Source organism: Myripristis murdjan, chromosome 21 (genome assembly GCF_902150065.1).
Source record: "Myripristis murdjan chromosome 21, fMyrMur1.1, whole genome shotgun sequence".
Classification (NCBI taxonomy): domain Eukaryota; kingdom Metazoa; phylum Chordata; class Actinopteri; order Holocentriformes; family Holocentridae; genus Myripristis; species Myripristis murdjan.
Genome location: NC_044000.1, coordinates 19,153,844 through 19,176,996, shown reverse-complemented (window position 1 = coordinate 19,176,996; position 23,153 = coordinate 19,153,844). Strand labels below are relative to the sequence as shown.

The window sequence follows — 23,153 nt, the reverse complement described above, 5'->3', positions numbered from 1 at the left end:
CATTTTCAAAACATACATCAGGTAGAGTGGAGAGAGAGAGGGAGACCGTGAGAGAGAAAGAGATAGCAAGGGAAGGGGAGAGAGAGAGAGAGACTGAATGCTGAATACAAGCAGGGTAAAGAGAAATAGGGAGGAACCAGTGAAAGTTATGAAATTTCTCCATTGTGGAACACAATGTTTTCATCACGAGGTGTGTGGTTTGTGTATTTATGATCAAATGTCATGAGAAAACTGTATAATTACCGTCATGACATGGCTGTTTGTGTGTGTGTGTGTGTGTGTGTGTGCACATGCACATGTATGGGGTTTATATCTATTGGCAAGGCCGGACAAACAAATCAAATTCCCAGAGGTTTATATATAGCACTGTGGTGGGAAGTAGCCCAAATTGGACTGTTGTTTTTACAAATATACTCTCCCTGTTTTTCCATTGATCAGCACAGCAGGCAGTTTTCCAATTGGAACACCAAGCTTCTATGTCACAAAACCCGACATTTTTCTTGCCACTCCCCATTTCCCACAGTTCAAATCTGGATTTCATAATCTTCCACTTTGTTTGAGCAGTGCATTTGAGTAAACCATTGTACTGGTAGCCTATATCACAAATGTCTAACTCTAAGCTGGATGACCAAACAATGAAAACAAATCTAAAGTGAAAATTCAATCAAAAAGACGACTTACATGCTCTCTCTAGTTTGAGATATATAAATACATCTTCCCATGCTGTTTCCACACATTCTGCCCCCTGCAGTCATTTGCCTCTTCTGCTAGTTCACTTTTAACCAGTCCATCCATATTATGAAACAATCAACAAGCTGCTGACAGAATTTAAAGTCAGAAGGAGATCTAACTACAAGAATTAGGCTGCACAGTTAATAGTGAAGTCCACCCCACCTTTACACCTTCTTTACCCTACCACCATTGTTTGGACTCTTCAGTGGTTTCTGTCTTAGAATAAAACGTATGGCCATTAATCTTCAACACTCTTTTATGACTGAAACATAATCCACAACTGGAAAACTAGCATGGATTTCAATATTAAATGATTTGGATGGGTTTTGGGGCGCAATACATAGTTGGACATAGCTAAATGCTTTGCTATGCACAATATGATCGTGATCATGTGTGGCTAGGGTAAAGTACTGCATGTTTTACCACCGGACTGTGGCCACCATACTGTACCTTGCTGAGATCGTGGTACCTCCGCTGCTGGCGAAGGGCAGCATTAGCTGTGCCAGTGGAGGCTGAAGGCATCCTGTGGAGCAGCAAGGCAGCTTTAGGCCCCCTCAGCCCGAGGCGGCCCTGGGCTGCTGGCACCAAAGAACCGGTCTGAGTCAGCTTGGACTGGAAGAGCTGCTGCAGGAGTACACTCTCACTGGCTGCCGGGGATAATGCGCATACACACATAGAGGGAGGAAAATAAGAGTGAAAAGGAGGAACAGCATTGGTGGAAACAAGGGGGTGGAGGACGATAAAGGGAGCCGGGATAGAAAGCAAGAAAGAAAGAGAGAACGAAAGAAAGAAAGAAAGGAGAGAATAACAGAGAGAAGGATGGGGAGGGATGGAAAGAAGCGCTGGGTGAGTGTGTGGGGGGGACTGGGCTGCATGTAAACAATCAGTCAGTCCACAGGAGTGGGCAGAGCGCACCACTCGACAACACGTGGAGCGGCCCACAACAACAATGAGCTCATTCAGAGAGCCAAACAACATGTGTGTGAATGTGGGTGTGTGGGTGGATGCAGGCTCTCCTCTGACATGCTGAGAGAGAGAGAGAGGGAGCGAGAGAGCAAGAGGAAGAAGGCAGGTAGGCAGACTGAGCAAGGAAAAACAAACATGAGACCTAGACTCATTTTAAGGCTTAATTACTCACGGCTCCAGGGGTAATTGTCTTTTCATTTAAAGCAATCATTGCCTCCACCTGACTACATCCCTACATAGATCCCTCTGCTTTCCTCAAATGACCTCTTCTAGCCAGGCAACCTTTAACCTAGAGAGAAGGAGTCATATCCACATGGAGAAACCACATTCCATCTGTTCTGATTACCCATTGACTACTGAGTATGTGAAATATTTTTGTTTTTACCCTTGTATGCTTGTGTCTGTATTAATGCACACATATGCTTGGGGTAACTGAACGATGCCTTGGCACGCGTGCTGATGAAAGGGAGTGAGGCATCGAGTCAGTCAGACAGAGGGACAGCAGCCAAGTGTGAGTGAAGGGCTAGCCTTTAGAAGATTAGCCTCATCATGGAAATTATGGCAATTAGGTTGCTGGACGCAAGGCTAGCCTGGCACTTGCACAACGACTGCCTGTGTCCTGCTAAGCACAACACCCCACATCTGGCACCTTCTATAGACAATACACACACTGATGGTGCTGTCTGTTGCCAATGGGCTGAAAATGCACACATGCTAGTTAGTTTAGACACGAGCTTGTCTGTGTGTTTGTATGCCCTGATGCATATACATGTGTTATACATTGGAACAATACTTACATTTCATAGTAAACAAGAGATTCTGAGGGAGGGAGTCTTTGTTTCTTGTAAGTGATCCTGTAAGGTCATATGAAATCTAGTGGGAAACAAACAAGACATGTACATTCACTTATAGTTGTACATTATGGTACGGTATGTAACTTGAAATATTCATGAATACCCATCTATTCACACTGACCTATGTATGCCCTATAGTAATGGATAGAGGGGTACTATCACAGTCATCTTCTTTGGTACATATATGGTAATGCATTATGTTATTATGGAAATGAGAAAACTCAGTATTTAACTTAACTGCCACTGGAACGTATAGTGAAATAAAATCTCTGCCATGGCAAAGCACAGCAGCTCAGAGACTCATGCACTCTAGCTACGCTTATTCTTCTATTCTTAGTCTATTCTTACAAGCTCAATCTGCAATTTGCGCAGCACCTGAACAGACACAAAAGCAAGAGTGAGCACGAGAATTGTAATGTCCTTTCTAACCATGCTAGTGGCATGCATCTGTCATTCACTGAGATACCAGTATCAGTCTAGTATCCCACTGAGCTTCAATGGTGACATGAGACAGACAAAAGGCTATTTTGAGGTGTGGAGCAAATACAAGGTTCACGTGCCCAACAGTGACTATCTTGAATGAATAAATAAATAAATAAATAAATGAGAAAGTAAATAAATAAGTAACTATGTGAGTATTTCTACATATTTGTGTGATACACACCAGTGATTTTCAATCATGTACCACTGAGACCCAGGTGTATACAGGTTTTCATTCGAAACAACACCACGCCATCTCATATTTTACTAATTCATTTCTCCTCTATGATTTAAGGTGCATTAATTAGTGAAAGCAGGTGCTGTGTTTGGCTGGAATGAACACATAAGGTTGGGGATTGCTGGTATAGACAGACCTGTTGGGCATAGTGGCAAACAGTGAAGGCTGGGCCCTGGTCTTTGGGTGGGGGATTTCCATTGCCATCCTTCGTGGTAAGGGAGAGGCTGTGAGTCGGGATAGAGTCCAGTTGGGCCGACAGCCTCTTGTACAGGGTCTGCTCTGCCGGCCGTAGGCTCTGGCTCTCTTCATCTACCACACACAGCAGTCCCTGAGGCTTCTGCAGGATGAGACGTTAGACACTAACATGTTACGGTGCTTCAGTGGTTGAAAGTCCTTGAAAAATAATAGAGACATAATATTTTTTATGATACTTGGTTGATGTGCAAAGGAGAAATTCTCTTTTAGTTTGCCCATTCCACAGGAAGGCCAGTGCACAAGCTCAGCCACACAACAGGCACCCTTGAAGCTGGTAGATATTCAGCATCTTGCTCAAGGACCCTTCAGCAAGACGGATGCATGCTGTCACAAGTGCCTGAGCCTCAGTTTTACAATTACTACTCACTGGGCAGGCCTGCTGTCCAAATAATGTGCTGTAGCCTCAAAATTTAATTACAACAATACATCCAAAACAAAGTTAACATAAGTTTATACAGTTAAACCATTTGATCTCTTGAGTTTTATTGACACTGTGAAAACCCCCTCTGTGACTTTCCACGAATATTGATATGTCCTCTGGTTCAGAACTGTTCAGAACAGCATCATCAGGAAATTAAATTAATTTGGATATAAAAGCAAGCATAATAAATCTATTAGCTCACAAAGTCTTTCTCCCATTCATTGACAATGGAGCAGCTCCAAAATATATCTCTGAATGACATCACACATTAGAGCCTTGGGTCTGTTACGTCCTGCTTCGACAGAGGCTTCTTTGTGTTCACAAATTTAGACTGAACTGGATCACTGGAATACAGGCTGGGTTCAATTTACCTTCAGTTAAATCAATTGGTATTTCATTGGTATATTATTATTCCAGAAAAGTAAACGCTTCCTTTGAATCACTTTGATCAAATGGTCACATTTTTTGCCATATTACTAGCCTGCATGCAAAAGTCTTCAGATAGGACATAACATCAGTCATACTGTATTTTCAGGGGTTCAAATGGCAGATATTTCATTTTTGATTAAAACTTTTCAGGAACCTTCCAAATAGAAACAACTCTCCAATTGCCCAAAGCAGTAATAATGCTAAAACGCTTAACGGCATTTGAATTTTCTGCCTTCTGAAATGACTAAATTGTCATTGTGCACTGAACCCTCTCCATTTCTAAGCTTTTTTTCCTGTGTGCGGGCTAGCCATGCTTTATTACATAAAGAGGTCTCCCCAGACTGGACTGGACCGGTCTGAACCAGCACTGTACCTGGAGAAAGAAGTCCAAAACAGCCGGCTGGTTGCTGGGGGAGCGCAGCGTCTCCATGGCGACGCCCTCCTGTAGACACTCGGCCTGCTCCTGCTGGAACAGCACCTCCGAGACGTACTGCCTGAGCCGCTCGTTGGTCATGTTCACACACAGCTGGAACACACACACACAACACACACGCTTTAACTCACACACCAGTGTATAAACACACGCTTCAATGCACATTGCAAAGTGCCTGGGAGACATGCCACTAAATGTTTGTTTGCTCATACACAAATACAAACTCAGGCAGAAACCACCTGCCAACAGCTGTGACACCAACAGTGAGGCAAATGGCCCATAACTGAACGGAGCACTCACGTAATACACTTGACCCTGACATTATGAGAACTAACTGGGACAATCCAGGCATAGTGAACACAGTAATGAAGGTTCCTCTCCCAGCCCAGACCCTTCTACTATTCCACTACAATATGGTCACTGTGCTCCTGCTGAGATACATGACCTGCTCTTCACCCAGCTGTCAACCAATCACAACACAGGGAGGAGTCCATTGTCCAATTGAGTGCCCTGGTTTGATGTGTATGTACAGCTGTAGGTGGTCTAATATGAGCCTTGTCACATTGATGTAATGAATAGGAACAGCCAAACATGAAATGGAACAACACAGTAAACCCAGGGCTGCAAACCACAGCAGCAGTCAGGCTTGAGTTTAGCCTAAACCCACTCAAACAACCCAATGCACTGTAACTAAACAGCAAAAAAACGTCACGCAGCAGGACACAATCTTTCTAACAAAAGCTTTTTATGGCAAGACCTTGAGGGGGAGAAAGAACATATGCTGTGGTTTAGGATGTACCTCTCAGCATCAAGGGCAGTGGCCCTCCACTATACAAATCCATACATACAAATTCTGAAACTGTACCCTAAGATAACACTTTAATTACTTTTTTCTACAGAGAAAATTTTCCATACAGGCATGGTACAATTCAAAGACAATAACATCAGCCAGGTAAATTTCTCTAGATTAAGCATATATGTAATACTGATGCTTATAATGCTATTTTTTTTAACCTAACCCTTGATAAATATCACTATGTGTATATTCTCAGACTTCTGTTTGAGGGATTTGTAAATCCGAGAGTGCGTTTTACAAAGGAGGGTATGGATTCACAATTTGTGGGTATATTGTATGGATGTGAGCATCAGAGGGAGGGTTCTGTATTAACAAAACTGCCTTGTATTGTGAAAATAAATCATACAGATTTGGGCAGATGTTTTGTAGCTACGGCTCGAAAACTGAAATTGACAGTGACAATAGTCAGGCTGTATTCTAGCCTTCAAAATACGTCCATACTGTTGATGTGGCCTTTGGCATAGTGGCAAGGTTGGTGACAAGCTCTCCAATGACCTCAGCGACCTTATGACTGAAAAGACTGAATGTTCATATGCTGCGTGTCCGGAAATCACAAATAAACACGGTTAGGTGCTGCTGTCTATTACACATTAAACCCCTCTAGGAGTTTTTCTCTTTAAACACTGTCCTGCGATCCTGTCAGAGGAGCTCCATGACCCAGTTTTGGCTCGCAGCCCACTGCTTGAGAAATGCTGATCCAGAGGTGTGCTGCTCTGTGGTGCAGACAGCCGCCGTGCTATTTTTCTTCCATCAGTGTCTGTCTATTCTTTGTCTTGTAGGTAGTCTAGTCCATTAAAAGCTTAGTCCCAGCAGGTGGTTGATTGAGTTAGCTCATTAGCAAAGTGCTGAGCAGGTACAACACACCCCTAACAAACACAGCTCTAATTAACAATACTGGGCTGCTGTAATGACCCTGATCACGCTGCGCAAGTGAAGTGAGCTCGTGTGCATCCATCTGTGTGTATGTGTGAGTGTGTGTGTGTGTGTGCACTTGTGTGTACAAACGCATCAGAGTGTGAGAGCTTGTTTGTCACCGTTGTGCCACGTCTACTATAAGTGATCATCATGTTTGTTTATCCAGCACTTGCCCCACCCCTCCTCTCCTCTCCAGTGTGTAATGCGTGTGATTTAGTGATTAGGGCAGGTTGTCATTAACAAGCATCTCTCAACTCGGCACCCAGCGACGGAGAAGACATGGTAGACGGGGGGAGGAGGGAGGAGAGGAAAGTAGTGGTATTAAGGGACATTTTTAATCACTTCGGCTCTCTCTCTTTTTCTCCAGTTAGTTAACCCCCCCCTCCTTCTCAACTGATGCTTGCTCTTGCTCTCTCCGTGACCTTTGGAGGAAAGGTCACTCGATCCCTCTCTTCTACTCAGATTAGAGAACATCCCAGGGAAGGGCAAAGCCGTTGACATCTTAGCCCTGCATACACATGAAATGCAAGGGGGTGAGCACGCACACACACACACACACACACACACGCGCACACAGAGTGATATACAGACTTGTCTCACTGATGCCTATCAACAATGCAGGCTTGATCAGTGCATGGCAGATTTACAGTGGGGGGCATGGAGCTGTGTATGCTATTCTCTCTGCTCTATGATGATTTCAAACAATGTATAAAAACACACACACACACACACTCACACACACATGCACCCACACCCACACACTCTAGCTGCTGGCACACAAGCAGTCATTGTGTCAACAGTCAGTTCAGCTGGGGACAGCCGGACATCACGCCACAGTGAGCTGCTTGTTACACACCTCACCTCATTCATTACAATTACACACAAGAATGTTAAGGCCAACATAGACAAACAACTCCCAAAATTTCAACAATCTGATCAAGCTTTGTTTAAAACCAGATTGCATACCCACCCGCAGTCCACAAATATTTCAGTGGCCTGGCATGGCCTTTTTGTCATTGACTGCTACAAATACCTTTGTCTATGATCAGAAAAATGCTAGAAGCAGCCAGACTGAAGGCAAGAGGAAAAACAACCTCATGTGCTCGTTGTGACGCAGTGTGACAGCTGATGATCCATCGACTGCCAACAATGTAATAAAAGCCTCCACGCTGTCACACCTGCTCAAATCCGTTCCTCTGAAACTCTTCAAATCCGAAGATGTCCAGGATCCCAATCTCTAGGGCGGGGTCACTGAAAGAGATCAACAGACAGGAGGTGAAGGGGTCAGAGTGCTGCGCAGGCATGCACACACACTGAAAACACACTCATCATGCTGTATATTGGGTGCCATATGTATCTTATTACCACGCACTTACTCCAGGATCAGGTTTATGTGAGAACTTGTTTGCTTGCTTGCATCACTGACAAGAATCATCATGTTTGTGTGCAGTGTGTGTGTGTGTGTGTGTCTGCAATAACATATGTTTGAAGGGGGGTGTGGCATGAATGATAGAGGGAATGTGTTTGTTGGGGCATTTATTGCATTCTGCGGCTGATGCGTGCACAGGGTAAAACAAACACATTCCTGAAGATAGGGCTCTGACTATCTGTCTTAACATGATAAGACACAACAGCATCAACAAGACCAAGGACCCCCTGGCCTCCAACTTGGTGTATGTGTGTGTGTCCTCCACGTCAACCCAGCTATGCGTACGTGTGTGTGTTTGCTTATGTGTACGTGACCTCCATATTAACCTTGTATGTGTACATGTCCTCAGTCTCAACCCAGATGCACTTTCCATATTAATCTTCACTTCACGTGTTTATTTGTGCATGTCATGCAATGTAAACTATTCCAAACTTCCACTTTAAACTATGTGTTGTGGCTGATAGTATCAATGTTGTTGCTCCTGGGGCACTAAACCTGCTGTCACCCATCTGAGATGACAGATAGATTACAGTGGTGGTGTTTGTGGTCAGTCATCAGTGCTGCGGGCTTCCAAAGAATTTTTTTCAGTCAGTTTATATTGAAAACACTTGTATACACAAGCACGCGCACACACACACACACACACACACACACACACACACACACACACACACACACACAGATAGCCATACCCAATGCTGTCATCCTGTCCATGTAGGTAGTCGTTGATGCTGTTGACCAGATAGCTGAAGAGGCGTCCATACAGGGCCTTAGCCAGCTGGTCCCTGCACTGCTCTGACATCTCCACTGTGTGGCGCCGAGTGATCACATCACCTGGCACAAAGAACATACGGCAAGTTTGGACACTTGACACTTCAAGTTTATGATACAAGGTAGATTTTTCTCATTTGTTTTGCAGCCTCAGTGAGAACAGAGGTTGCCAGTTTCAAGCTTACAGTCACCAGCAGGTCAAGAGAATTATTATTATTAGATAACAACACTGGGGATTTTCCTTGTGCCGTCAAGTTTGACCAGCTGATTAACGTTGTGACATAGTAAATATGCCTATGTGCGGCAAAGTGAACGCAGGAAAGCTGAGTGCAGGAAAGGGCCGGAGAGAGGTTACCTTTGAAGTACTGAATATCAGAGGTGAGGGCGGAGCTTAGGTCATCTGAACACACCTGCAACATTCCAGCAACTGAGAAGAGGGAGGGGGGGGGGGGGGGGGGGGGGAGAGAGAGAGAGAGAGAGAGAGAGAGAGAGAGAGAGAGAGAGAGAGAGAGAGAGAGAGAAGGGGGGGTTATCCTGTATCCTTTCGATTATCCCATTTCATTTGTGTTGTCACTATCTTTTCACTTGTATTTGCATTGTCTATGCACTTTGGCAATAAATAGTATGTATTTCATGCCAATAAGGCCCCTTTGAATTGAACTGAATTGAACTAAGAGAGAGGAGCAACGGAGGTGCAGAGACACAGAAAGGGTGACAAGTGAGGAGAAAACAACATGACACAACAGAATGTTATCACTGGCAATGCAAGTCCGAGAAAACAAGTGTTGATAACATCCTAGATCCCCAGTCTGATTCACTCTGCCTGGCGATGATATCACGCTGCCAGCACGATGCCCTGAGCTCTGCTACAGCTCGTTACTGCTTAATTGATCAGTGGTTCTGGCAGCAGTTAGTCATCTCTGGATTTCTGGGCAGAATCCATAAACAAGCGGCAGACGTAGGTGACAGAAACCCAGAATCCCACAGCTGACATCACTAGCTATGACATCACGTCTCCCTGACAACACGCAGCTCTGTCCTGGTAAGGCACTGATGTCATTTGTTTACCATCTCACTAGGGTCAGGGGTCAGAGGAGCACATGTGTGGTTGCATAATGGGAAAGCAGGGGAGAGAGACACAGAGGGAGGGACATCGAGAGCGAGACGAAACACTGACCTCAATACAGACAAAGTGTATGTGGGTGAGTGTGTGGAGAATGGCAGGGACCGTTCCTCCCAGTGGTTACGCTCTGGCCAGAAATGAGACTTACCAAACAGGTGACTGCCTGGCCTTTAGCTAAGACTGGCAAGCTGCCAAACACAAGTCCAAGAGAGAGAGAACATGGAAACGGAAAGCACACACGCCGGGATGAGGTAAACATGAGGATGGGGAGTGACGCGAATCCCCCCTCACTCTCTTGCTACCCCCCGTAAAAGTTGAGGAAGCGTCCCTGGTCATGTCACCGGGGTGCTGACCTCTCTCCAGGAGCTGCAGGTCAGAAGGGAAGGCTGTGTCAGCGTCTGTCAACGCGGTGAAACGCAGGTCCCCAACATGGAGCACGGCCGACAGCAGCGTAAACATAGAGTCCACCTCCTAGGAGAGAGAGAGAGAGAGAGAGTGAGAAAAAGAAGATGACAGTGTTTGGAGATGATAAAAATCTCGATGTAATCAAAAACCTGGATTTCCATTTATTTCTCAGTTGATTACATTCCATGGAAGGGAAATGTTTAATGTTTGTGGAGCCTAGCCAAACCACTGATAACACACTGCACAACATCAAAAATGCATGGACGTCATTTTAGAAAATCCATGCTTTTTTGTTTTTTTTTTTTCGCAAATTGTAAGAAGTTCTTTGGAGATTTGGAGGTTTTTTTTTTTTTTTTTTTGTGGCAAATGTCACACAAATATTCCTCACCCTTTCCTCTTTTCAACTCTCACCATTAACTCAACCCTGTTCTCTCTATTCTCTCCGTCACCACACATCTCCCTCCCTCTCTCACACTCTCCCTTCCTCCTCCTCTTCCTTTCCTCTCTGTCCTTGAGTAGAGGACGCTTAATGGAATCCCCCATTACCCATTACACAGACCTGCTGAATCTCTGGGAGGGGGATGTTTGAGTATGTGTGTGTGTGTGTGTGTGTGTGTGTGTATGTGTGTGTCTGTGTGTCTATGTGTGTATGCGTGTGCACACTCTGAGGGCAGGATATTGGAGCTGATATCTGGGAGATAAACACATGCATTAGTCTCTGTCTGACACTCTATACATAGAGAGAGTCGCCTTGCTCAGGGAGGAGGAGAAAGGGAGCGAGGGAGAGAAAAGGAGCGATAGGGAGCGTTAATGACGATTGACCTTTGGGTCTGGACTGGGAGTCGTCGCCTGATGAGAGCTTAGACAGAGACCAGTGGGTGGTCTATCACCCCCCCCCCCCCCCCCCACCCCCCCCACCCCACCTCCTCCTCGTCTTTCGCTCTGTTCTTCCCGCTCTTGTCCAGTGGACACTACTGCCCTCCGATAACACTTCTATATATTGGCCTATCGCCCCCCCCCCTCCCCCCTCCCATTCCTTGCCTGTGTGTGTATTGACTGCGGTTGGATTAAAAGGTGAGCTGGTGGTCATTCACTGCTGACAGATGCTGACTGGGAATCTAAGAATAGAAACTGATAATGTGCAGGGGACACGCTCACACTGTACACGCGAAGCAGCAGTCCAGGAAGGGATGTACTGTGACAGGCGGTGTGAACGCGACACCATGTGCCCTAAATCAACCCCATGTCCTTCACATTTGCTCACATTTCACATGTGGCTCAGTGCGCCGTTAAATGCATAATTCAATCACCCAGAAACTGTTACAGTTTAGGTGTAAAGTGCAAGTGTCTCTGGGGGGGGTGTAACTGTTATGTGTATAGTGTAACAGGTACAGTGTAGTATTAACAGTACACTGTCACGTATAGGGGTTTGTTTGCTGCGTGGGACATTCGTGCTAAAAGAAAAGGAAAAATGGAAGCAGCAGGGCAACATTTCTTGGTGGAAAAAATCTGGAAAGCTTGGAATGGTTTAACTGAAAGATTCAATGATCAAAATTACAGAGGACTGGTTTAAGAGAGACATATTTCAACTCAACAGACAAAAATAGTATATAGATAGTAGATAATAGTAGTAGCATGAGATTTGGCCTGATGCACTCATTAATTATGTACTTACTTTACTTTTTTTGTCAGTTGAGTCTACAATGTTCTCATTTACGCAATTTCAATTATTGCAGATTTAACCATATTTCATTAGGAATCGTCCAAATTAGAGAATGTACAACAAAAAAATAAAAGAAAAAAATAAAAAATCTTCCCACACGGGGAGTCCTGAGACAAAACTGTATCACATGGGGGTGTGCAGCCAGTGTCCATGTGGGGATGTCAACAAACACTGGTGTTTTAAAGCAGATTGGAATAAACAGGTTCAGCAGAAACTGTAAGCAGTACCATTCAGTACCTGCTTGTTGAAGCCTAAAGCTCGCAGGGCCTGTTTGAGGGCAGCGAGGCGCTCCCTGCTCTGGGTCGAGGCCGTAGCCACTGGGGGATTTTCTCCTGGAAGTCTTCCACTCAGGTACCTGCAGGAAATACCGAGAGAAGGAGCAGCTCATGATACTATTCTGCAAATATAAACAGTGCTTCAGAAAATACACAAACACATAAAATTAACATACAGCACTGGGGTAAGCCTGACCCTATCATCTGAGTAAGTAGACTGGGGCACCTGCTCACAATATGTAGCCATGTGCTCAGTGGGGATTTATGGGAATTTCCATGGAAGAGAGACACACAAACCTCTAAGATTTATGAGGTACTTTTATGCAAAGTGACATACAGCCACAGTCACATTCATCCATAGAAATGAAAATGAAATCGTGATAAGGAGGGGGTGAGAGAGGATTTTGAAGGAGAGGGGAAAGGGAGTACAGGGTTTAAATAAGGGGAACTGGATCGCACACAACATGCAGTGAGACTGCGGGGGACGATGGCATGGTGTGATGCCAGAGTGGCTAGCGTGTTTCAAGGCTCCAAAATGGACTAATTCGGGTGAGAGGTTTTTCCAATTGAATACAAAGGATTGTAGCTGTAGCAGTAACATCCACTCACACTGTCATTTTACAAATAATAGCACGCACAAGTACGACACACACACACACACACACACATACAGATACAAGCACAGATATACAACATACAAACAAATCTGACCTTGTTCAGGTGTAGCAACTAAAGCTTCTCATGCTAATTGTGTGGGATTTCGATTGGCTTGAGTGTGATGCGATGTATCTTTGTGAATATTTGAAAACTAGTCTATATTTGGGTAGAAAAAAGGGAGGTTACTTGGGGTGAGGGACTTAAATAAACCACTCTATTCTCCAGTGGTGGCCTACTTAGCTTATTTCCTACATTAGCCAGACAAACACAGGCTCACTGTGTTAGCAGAAAAGGAGTTGTGTTTATTGCTTGAGGTCTGCACCACTTAACAATTATGAGGTTGAAGCAAATGAGGATATCAGATATGTGCAAATAAATGAATGCGAACCAAATCCATGATTGAACAAATTTTTGCACACTAGTTAGGTTATTTGAGGTCTAAACTGTGCTTGTACTGTATGTGAGCCAGTGTTTCTTCCAGAGTTTTTTAAATTTGTGTGGTGGAAAATCCTCAGAAATTATATTAGGCCATTTGACTCTCAAATTCTCCACTGCAACCCATACAGCTTCTATGTGCCAAGTGACCCACCACCACCCATAGTGAATAGCTCACCAGTGATTTAGTGAACCATTAATTTGCACACTACACCTGTGAGCCACCTACCTATGAGCCAGGACATTGTTGAGGTAAAGTGCACTCTTATCTTCAGATGAAAGACCCTCGGCCATAAGATAGAAGATGTTGAAGCTGTGTTGGTGTTGAAGCAGGTGGACTAGGCGGGACTTCTCCAGCATGTAGGTGTTCACACGAGCTTAAGCACAAACGCATAAAGTGTTTCACTGTCAGTGACATAAATAAAAGCCTGACCAAACTGGCAATAGCTGTCAAGTTTTAGTCACTGTTCACTGAGAGCCTAATTCATTTGGGGTAAAATGAGGTGAATGTAAGGACAGCTGTTAAAATGGAGCACAAGCAGAAGAACCCTGGTGATACTCAAATGGAGTTCTACTGCCCCCTGCTGGTGATAATGTAAACAACATCCTATTAATAAGCAAATTCAACTTTCAGCCTTCAATGGCTCATGTGTCATCATGTTAAACTTGCAACAGAGTTTTCCTAATGACAAGAAAACCTGAATTAGACACCTTAAATGCACCAATATTAACCATATTCATATATGCACAGGTAATCATATGTGGGATAGAAAGCTCTGTAGAGAAATCTTATCTCAAATATCATAAAATCAAGGCAAGGATATGGACTATTTTCCAGCATGCATTTTATTTTGATTTTGTTATACCTGTCTTTCTATACTCCAATTCACATTTTCAAAACCCATATCTATTTTTGTGGAAATAAAAAAAAAAACATGAATCAGCAGCTCATTATCTAAACAAATAAACGACAAAAAAACAACTAATGAACTCATAAAACTCAATAAATTAAAAATCTTTAGTGACAGTCCAGGTCCAGTGCTATAATGAGAGAGATGTAGGTTACCTCGGAGCAGCGTCCTCCTCTTGTCACAGTACTGCATGGTGAGCAGCTTGATGAAGCGACTGGAGTTGTTGTTCCTTGGGGTTTTGGCATGACCGAAGGCCTCCAGAATACAGTTCACCTGCATTTCACAAAAAAAGTGTATAAGTGTTACCGGTGCTTCCTCAAGCCTTTTTGGAATTAATTTTCAACCAGCTATAGTTTGCTTTTCCAAAACAATGACGACTACAAAATACATCAAAAAGACTGAAAGTTATTTACACTAGATCAGAGTTGTCATGTCCAAAAGTCTTACTTCAACAAAGCCTCAGATAAAAATTAGCAGCAAAATAAATCCATTAGTATACTCAGCAAACGGAATGCAATGCTATCATTCCACTTTTTACCACTAGATGTCAATATGTCTCCATTATACGGGTGCTCCACATCAGTCCTGTCCCAGGGTGATCAGAGACTGAGCTGACCCAGATATTGACTACATAACGATGACTTCATCAGAACACAGCACTTGTACTCCCAGGTTGCACACTGCTCTGTTACCCAACTGGAAGGATGGGTAGAGAGCCAGCAAATTGTCTGTCAAGCCCTGCAAACCCATTCATATCCCACACCACTGCAACAGGGAATACTGTAAAACAAGACCAGGATCAATGAGTTCAGTGTTAACCTAGATGACAGCGTTTTTGTTTTTTTTTTACCCCCTGAATAGGATACAAAAGAGGCCACAATTTCTTGCTGAAATCATTATTCTTTCATAAAAAGATGACGTGGTTCCTTTCAGTGACGGTTGGCCGTTGCCTATTCTCTCAAAATGTTTCATGTTTGAAGTGATTCCTCATTCATCGCTAAATGAGCCATGGAAGGGTTATGGATATTCCTCACTCTTTTGTGCTCTTCTATCGAACTGAAATCAATGCTCTCTCACCGGGCTGCATAGCAAAGAGAGAATGCACTCCTCTCACAGGATAATACCCAAACAATTTCTTTGCAAAATGGTTTTGTCACCAATCTGGAGAGTAAAGCGATGCAATCACATGTTTGGTCAAATGATGCGTCAGGCAAATGCATAGCTATCAACTCCTGAAGAAAAGACTACTAGCCTGTGCTGGCAAGAGGCCCCATACTGTGGTGAACTAATCCATACAGTATATCTATTCTCTCCCCCACTGTAGCAACAGAAGAACAGTAGGAGACATTCACTGAGCTAAGAACTCGGCTTGTCTACACCGTCTGCTATTGGATTTATTTGATCACAGCGACTACAGGGGGAAGGAACAAAAAAACACGAGCAGAGGGAAGAGAGGAAGTAAGCTGCTGTCAGCGCCTTCCCTTGGAGAACAAACAGAACATTCACAAGCTTGCTGATAGGGACTTTGATGGTAGTAAGCATGGAGTTTAAATCAAACAACATAGTAAATTAGTTCTCTTCTGTTTGTTTGTTTTTTATGTTTTTGGGGGGACATTTTTGCCTTCATTACATCATTCAGTGTTGAAAGACAGAGGATTTGGGAAAAACAAGACGATGACGTGCAAGTCCCCGGTCAGATTTTCGCCCAGAACATAGCTGATACATGCATTCGCTTTAGTCATCTGAGCCGCCGGGAACGCCCAGCAGATGACCTCTTGAATCATAAATTATCCTTTGTGACTGTCCTGTCTGTTATGTTGAGGGGATATGTCCAGACTTACATGTTTCATTCTGGGTTCCAGAGCAAAGCCTTTAGGGCTGGAGCGGGCGGTCAGATGTCTCAGTATGTGCTTACAGGCTTCTGTTTTCCCAGAGCCACTCTCACCACTGGAGAAAGAGACACAAAAGCGACAAAGATACACTGTAAAAAATGCCATAATATTAGCCATAATATTACCTAGGGCTGAGTGATATATTGACATTGCTGTTCATCGATATTGTGATATGAGACTAGCTATTGTCTGGGATTTTGCATAATGTAACATCATGATTCCTGGTTTTAACAGCTGCATTACAGTAAAGGGATGCAATTTTCTGAACTTATTATACTGTTCTATTATTTGCCTAAAGCTACTTAGTCATCATATCCGCATTATTAATGTTTATCAAAAATCTCTTGCGTGTCAATATCAATATCAATAGTCATCCCTACAATATTGTCACAATATTGTATTCACTCAAAGATATTGTGATATTTGATTTTGTCCATAGTGTGCATCACTGAGTAATAAGTGGCTATTAAAACTGGTAGTGCAGAGTTTGGTTAATTTTTTTAATGCTGCTATTGTTCTCAATCATTTTCAATTGTAATATTACCATTTTAACTGTTTTATATTTATTTTTTAACTTCCTTTGCTTGCTTGTATTTTTTTAATCTAGCCTTTAGCATAACATATCAAATGAACTAAGAGAGAGATAGGAGACGCAAGAGAAAAGGGAGAGTGCTAAAGGAGATACAATAGAAAGTTTGCTATTGGGTGTAGCTGACCCCAAGAGAAAAAAGGCAACGGGTAATGGTGCAAAAATGAAATGTTTGTGTGCCTGCACGCGCATGTTACCTTCCTCGTGTCTCAGATGAATGGGCGTGAGGCGTGAGTCACTGGGGTGTTTCTTACATCTGTCACCTCGGTCACACGTCTCCACCCACCTGACATCACCCCTTCATGCACCTCCTCCCTTTAAACTCGCCATCTATTCCCCCTGTCTAGTAACAATAACAGTTCCCCATCCACCACCACTTCAAATGCACAGTTAGTGCCACAACTTATCTGGCATCAGACGCTTGTTTCTAATTTGGCATCTAGTGGATATGGGACTTGACATAAGGTACCTCTACAGTACATGCCCTGACACACAATGACATGCAGCGAGTTGAGACCAGCATAGTAACACCAAGCAGATGGCTTCAGAAGGTCATAAGCCCTTACTAATGACCGCAGTGTACCGTGGCGGTGTGCTGTTGCTGTTTGTGTGTGGGTGTGTTTTATATTTCCTGCTAACAGCTCTGTCGTGTGTGAAGTCCAGAGGCCTTTCCCCTCTCTTTTCATTTACCAGTTTTTATTAGATTTCAAGGGCATTTTGTTAGTGCAGTTGCCTCAAGCTATCATGGCCACTGATTGCCTGTAAAAGTGCAGGGTGTGTACATGGTCGTGCTCCAGTGTGCATGGTTGTGTCAGTGAGAGAAGAGTCAGAGAGAGAGATTGAGTGAAAGAAAAAAGACTGAAAGAGAGGAAATGATGAGAGAGAAAGAGAACAGTGAAAGAATGAGAAACCAAGAGAAGAGAGGGTGTGATTAAGAACAAGACAGAGAGAAAGAGAAAAGAAAAACAAAGACTGAGAAAAAGACGAGAAGAAAAAGTGTTAGAGTTTGAAAGAATGATAGAAAACGAGACAATCTGTGTGAGAATGTAAAATGTCCTTGAGGGTGCTGAACAGTTTGGCTACCTCCAGCCCAGTAGAGCACAGAGGCATGGTATGTAATGCTGAGGCTGTACGCATGCTTGTTTATGTGTGTGTGTGTGTGTGTGCGTGTGATGGATAGCCTGCAGCCAGGGTGCATTAACTCTCTGCCATTTTGGTTGCAACTCAGCGGGAATGTTGCTGGAAAGCCGGAACGAGATTTAATTGCAATCAGGGAGCTGCCTCCGTCCAGCCGAGGACAAAGAGCAGGACGCTGCAATGCTCCCAGAACACATCCATCTCTCTGTGAGTGTTGAACAGGTCTGGAGTCCAGCTCAGGCTGAGAGCTATTAATCTCTCAGGGAGTGTTTAGCAGGCGTGTGGGAGGAGGGCGTGGACAAACCAGGTGGCTGGCCCAACTTCATCATTCACGTTTACAGAATCGCTCTGCTCTGTTGATGTTCTGTCCCATAATACGTGCATGTGTGTGCATGTATGTGTGTGTGTGTCGTGGAGAAGTGTACCTGAGGATGAAACACTGTGGGCGTCTCTCCTGCAGCATCATGTGATAAGCTCTCTCTGCTGAGGAGAAGATGTGGGGGGGCAGAGAGGAGCACAGGCGACCTGTAGAGCTCAAGTACAACTGGCTAACCTAAGAGAGAGATACACAGAGTCCCAGTTAACAGCATTGGATTTCAACCTTATGTAACATAGATACACACCTGAGACGAGTAGGGGAAAGGATGGAGTTTCAGCTACACAGTGAAACCATGCGAAGTGTACTTTTGCATACGGTGCATCCAGCTCACTAGCAAGGTGTGGTTTACCACTCACTATGACCAAGTAATCCTACCCAGAGTGACAAACAGATCGATTAGGTGTTAATTGGGACCTGTCAAGCTTAGTGTCCCACTGTTTAAACACACACTTATGTTAAAAGAAAGCTTTACTTTCAGGGCGCCCCGGTAGCTCACCGGATAAGAGCATGCTGTGTGTTAAGGCTGAGTCCTGATTGCAGCGTCCTGGGTTCAAATCCGACCTCAGGCCCTTTGCTGCGTGTCACTCCTTCTCTCTCCCCTGCCTTCTCTGTCTCTCCCTACTGTGACTGCCAAATAAAGCAGAAATGCTAAAAAAAAATCCAAAAGAAAGCTCTACTTTCCAATAACAAGTACATAATGACCATGACATTTTTTGTTTTGTTTGGGTGATGTGCGGTGCAGTCCCAATATCTCAGATCCAACAATGTGTGAGATATTTGGCAGGAGCTTAGGGCCCTGATGGCCTGGTTGGTGGGGCTGTGGTGGGCCAGTCAGGTTTATTTTCAAAATGCTCGCCCCCCGTGTCAAAATCCATTATTCCACCCAGTTTCACCCAAAACAGGCCAGCAGAGGCTGAGTAAACATGCATGACAAAAGGACGGACCAAACCCAATCCATAAGCCCTTTCCTGATCTTCAGTTGAGGGGGGCAACAAACCAGCCCATTCACTATGACTTAGTGCTGTGCCTTTAGCGCCATTTTAACATAAAAAGTCACAAGCTGCCTCATCCCTTGCCACTAGTCCAGCAGATGTGTGCCAGTGTGACGGTTGTGGATATGGAAGAGGGGAAGAGGAGGGTGGGAGGGTGGGAGTGGACGCCCAGACCAGAGGGGGTGACAGACGGCCAGCAGATCACACATGTTGTGACATATGTCCTTCTCATTCTGGCTCCTCCCTGTTGCTCCACACACCCTCTCAGATGGGTATTGTTGGCTGGAGTGACTCCAGCCACGGGCAGGAATGGGATGGCCAGAGGGGGCTTGGCTTCTCTCTGTCATGGCAGCAGCAGGAAACGTCTCCTCCTGGCCATCCAACCCCTCCTAGGTCCACATGGGCAAACCTTCAGCTGGCATTACACACTGGACTGTGTGATGGACACACTGTCATCTCCTATTTCTTTACACAGTGCACATGGGATGATTTAGCTCCTTTCAGCTCAACTGTAATAGGGACTGAGGACATGAATGAGTGTTTTGGTTCAAAATTACATATCCACCATTTTAAAACAAAAATGACACCTACACTTACTGCATGATGGATATGAGAAACAGAAAAATGATGATGTCTTTTTGAAGGGTAACAGATAGCTCTAAGACAAAATGCAAACACTTCTGAAGATACTGTTCCTCAAAATTTTAGGGACGTACACCAGTAAACTTGAGGTAAAGAATTTTTGTCTTTGTACTTTATTTTGGAAATGAATTCATCATATACAGAAGAGAGGGGAAGTAGATACTATTTGTATAAAACTATGCATCTGTGTCTGTGTCTGCACACACACGCGTGCACACGCGCACGTGTGTGTGTGTGTGTGTGTGTGTGTGTGTATTTGGGCCTAGCTACTGTAAACTGGATCCCTCTCTTCCATGATTGGTGCATAGTCAGCCGTACGCTGTGTATCACTGACAGGAAGACTGCATTATTTATCAACCACATCAAGGTCCATTTCATCCATTCATGCTTTGCTAATTATACAGCCAATCTGCCTCTTAAAATATAAATCCGCATGTACAATACATAGCCAGAAAAATACATAGCCAAGACACACTTTAAGTCATGTTTTATAGTATACAAAGACGTGGAAGCTTCAACATCAACATTAAATGAGTCAAACCGGTGGCCAGACTGCATCCTACGACCCTCAGTGTGATAAAGATAGTTACGGTGAATGCTTACCAAAGTGGAGTAGATGGGCAGCTCTTTGTTTGGATTGACAAGCAGAAGGATGTGTCCAATATATGTCTACAAAAGAGGGAAAAACAACACAACTGAATCAATTATACCTTGAACTCAAAATTCGTTTAGCTTTGCCACCAAGATAAATACTGTTAAGGGTTTTTCTTTTGGGCATGAAAGTACACAGGGAGGACTGAGGAGGGCTGGGTCATAATTAACTACTGATTGCCAAGGGCAAGCACTATGTCTAATTTCTCCAGAGAAGAAGACCAAGGACAAGTGTTGACCTGAAAACAGCAGTCATTCCCCACTCTTTCCTTGACATCAATATTCATTAAAGTGCGATATCTTGAGGTTATGCTAATCTAATGGCCAAGAAAGGTCACGGGAGGACCTCTGGTGATAACCTGACTAATAACCTTTTTCCAATAAAAACAACAAATCTGTCCTCCCACATAGTGTACACACAGGCCCTGAGGCCATTTAGATACTATGCACCGATGTCTGACCCTTTCAGCTATACTGCTAACCCTCTGTTTCTCACACAGAGTCCCGGAGGCTGTTTGAAAGCTAACAGCTAAACACCGTGTCCCTTGAGAGAGAGCTGGCAGTGCTAACATTCTCTAACATGCTGCTCCGTCCTCGAGACCAGGCTCAAGGTTAATGACTTGAACAACTTCCCATTGCCTGTGGATGCTGAGTGAAATTCAGTTTCACATTATTGTGCTAATGTTTTGTGTGTTTTACCTGGGTAAAACCATCTTAAACCTGCGAGCCATTTCACCACTAACTCCGTTGTTTTATCCTCTGATATGATTGCCAATTGTCCTACCATCATTAATGCCCCATGAATCCTTCCCCAATTCCTTGCTGCTCTCCTCTGGGTTTTGGCGGTGCAGTGGTCCTTCTATCCTGGCAGAAGGTAGCAGACCACTCATCAAAGCCCTGTATCTGACCACCCTGCTGGGAACATATGGACCATTCAATGCCTTTGTCCTCCCCCTAATACTGTCCCTTCTCTGTCTCCACATCTTGCATCTTTCCTCTTTCATATTGTCCTAAATTCTTTCCAATAGGTCATATTATCATTAGCAGAGGGGAAAAATACATTTGTACAGTACAGTTTGGAGGTACTGGAACTTTTCTCCATTTTGTGAGACTTTATTCCTCCAGTCCACAATCTTTCAGAGGGAAATATTACACTTCTCCCTCCACTGCATTTATCTGATGTCCATAGTCACTAATTATTCTGCGGAATAAGCTGTTGTGTTGAAACTAGCCAATATATAGCAGTCTAGGATTAATGCATTAATAATTTAACACTGTGAAATGAAAAATTCTTCTCAATGACTACTTTTATTTTTCTTTCATCCACTTTTCATGCTGCTACTTCTATACTTATATAAAAATTGAATGCACAAATTTTACTTTTAATGGAATATTTTTCCATTGCGGTGTTTATACTGCAGTGAAAGATAGGACGTTTTCCACCACTGATCATTAGCTATAAAAACACACTGGTTCAGTGGTGTACCACAAGAGGACAGAATCTTTTTGCTGTGAGATACTGAAAAGGAAACTGATTTTATGCTCTTTCATTTGGTGTTCTTAAAAGTTTGCTGTAATTTCTTTCAGTTGGATGATCACAAAGGTCAAATTAGGTTGTAGGAAAGCTTAAAAAGCTGAGGCGAAATGCCAGCGTATGTTGTTCGCTTTTCAAAATTCTCTTTCTTTCTTTCTTTCTTTCTTTCTGTCTTTATGCATTTCATTGTTATAAACAAAATGCACCACATTGTATGGCTATGTCCTTACACCGAATCCAACCCAGTGAAATCAGATCAAGCCTCCTCCTGGGGTCCCTCAATCACCTTACTTACTTTGCTGCCTCTACTTCTTGCCATTGTAACCATTCCCTCTCTCCATCTGGACTGTACCTTCCTCGGCATCCAGCCCTCATTATTATGGGTTTCGATAGTATCTCTTTTTTCATCCACCAATCCACTTCTCCTTCTTGTCATCCCTCCACCCTCCCTCATCTCCGTCCCCTGCTGTGGCTAACTGTACTGCCTGTCGCCCATCTGGGTTTCCATAATAATAGACTATTAGAGCCTCTCTACAGAGAAGAGAATGCGCCCGGTAGCTCCACATTGATCTGGTTCCAGTCTTTATAGAGCTCAGTCCCCACGGAGAGGTATAGACCAGGCTACAGATTTAGAGGAAAGGAGAAAATGAAAGGTTTTTAAAATGGACCAATCGTTGGAGATGAAGGTATTCTGCTCCTGAATATAGTTATGGATTTTTCTTTTTCCATCGATCAAAATGGTATTGATTTAGCAACTTAGAGAAACTGCAACCGGTGCTGGGTGTGTAGGTGGGTGCATTCGCTCCCCTTTCCAACGTGGCCTCTATCAGTGGCAGTCAGTCTCCTGCACTGATACTGACTTTATATTGCAGCTTCTGGCCCAGAACAAAGCACCAAGAGGGGGGAAATGACCCTAGAGGATAAGTTTATATTTTTCAAAACCGGCTGTATTAAAAATTAATAATTTTTTTTTATAAGCATAGATAGCACAACCTCACTACTAGCTTTAGTGGTGAGAAACATATCATG

The 23,153-nt window shown here is 43.8% G+C and overlaps 1 protein-coding gene across 1 annotated transcript in view; it reads right to left on the bottom strand.

Annotated features, from left to right (window-relative positions):
- myo16 (myosin XVI) overlaps positions 1-23,153 on the bottom strand; it is a 98,268-nt gene that overhangs the window by 35,126 nt on the left and 39,989 nt on the right. The window contains exons 12-25 of the mRNA XM_030081329.1: positions 20,543-20,608; positions 18,352-18,479; positions 16,150-16,255; positions 14,464-14,581; positions 13,627-13,774; positions 12,268-12,385; positions 10,256-10,373; positions 9,135-9,206; positions 8,701-8,842; positions 7,758-7,830; positions 4,749-4,901; positions 3,407-3,607; positions 2,496-2,571; positions 1,183-1,379 (exon numbers count right to left, since the gene is read on the bottom strand). Coding sequence (XP_029937189.1) covers positions 1,183-1,379; positions 2,496-2,571; positions 3,407-3,607; positions 4,749-4,901; positions 7,758-7,830; positions 8,701-8,842; positions 9,135-9,206; positions 10,256-10,373; positions 12,268-12,385; positions 13,627-13,774; positions 14,464-14,581; positions 16,150-16,255; positions 18,352-18,479; positions 20,543-20,608 — 1,716 coding nt within the window. The remainder of the gene's footprint in view (positions 1-1,182; positions 1,380-2,495; positions 2,572-3,406; positions 3,608-4,748; positions 4,902-7,757; positions 7,831-8,700; positions 8,843-9,134; positions 9,207-10,255; positions 10,374-12,267; positions 12,386-13,626; positions 13,775-14,463; positions 14,582-16,149; positions 16,256-18,351; positions 18,480-20,542; positions 20,609-23,153) is intronic.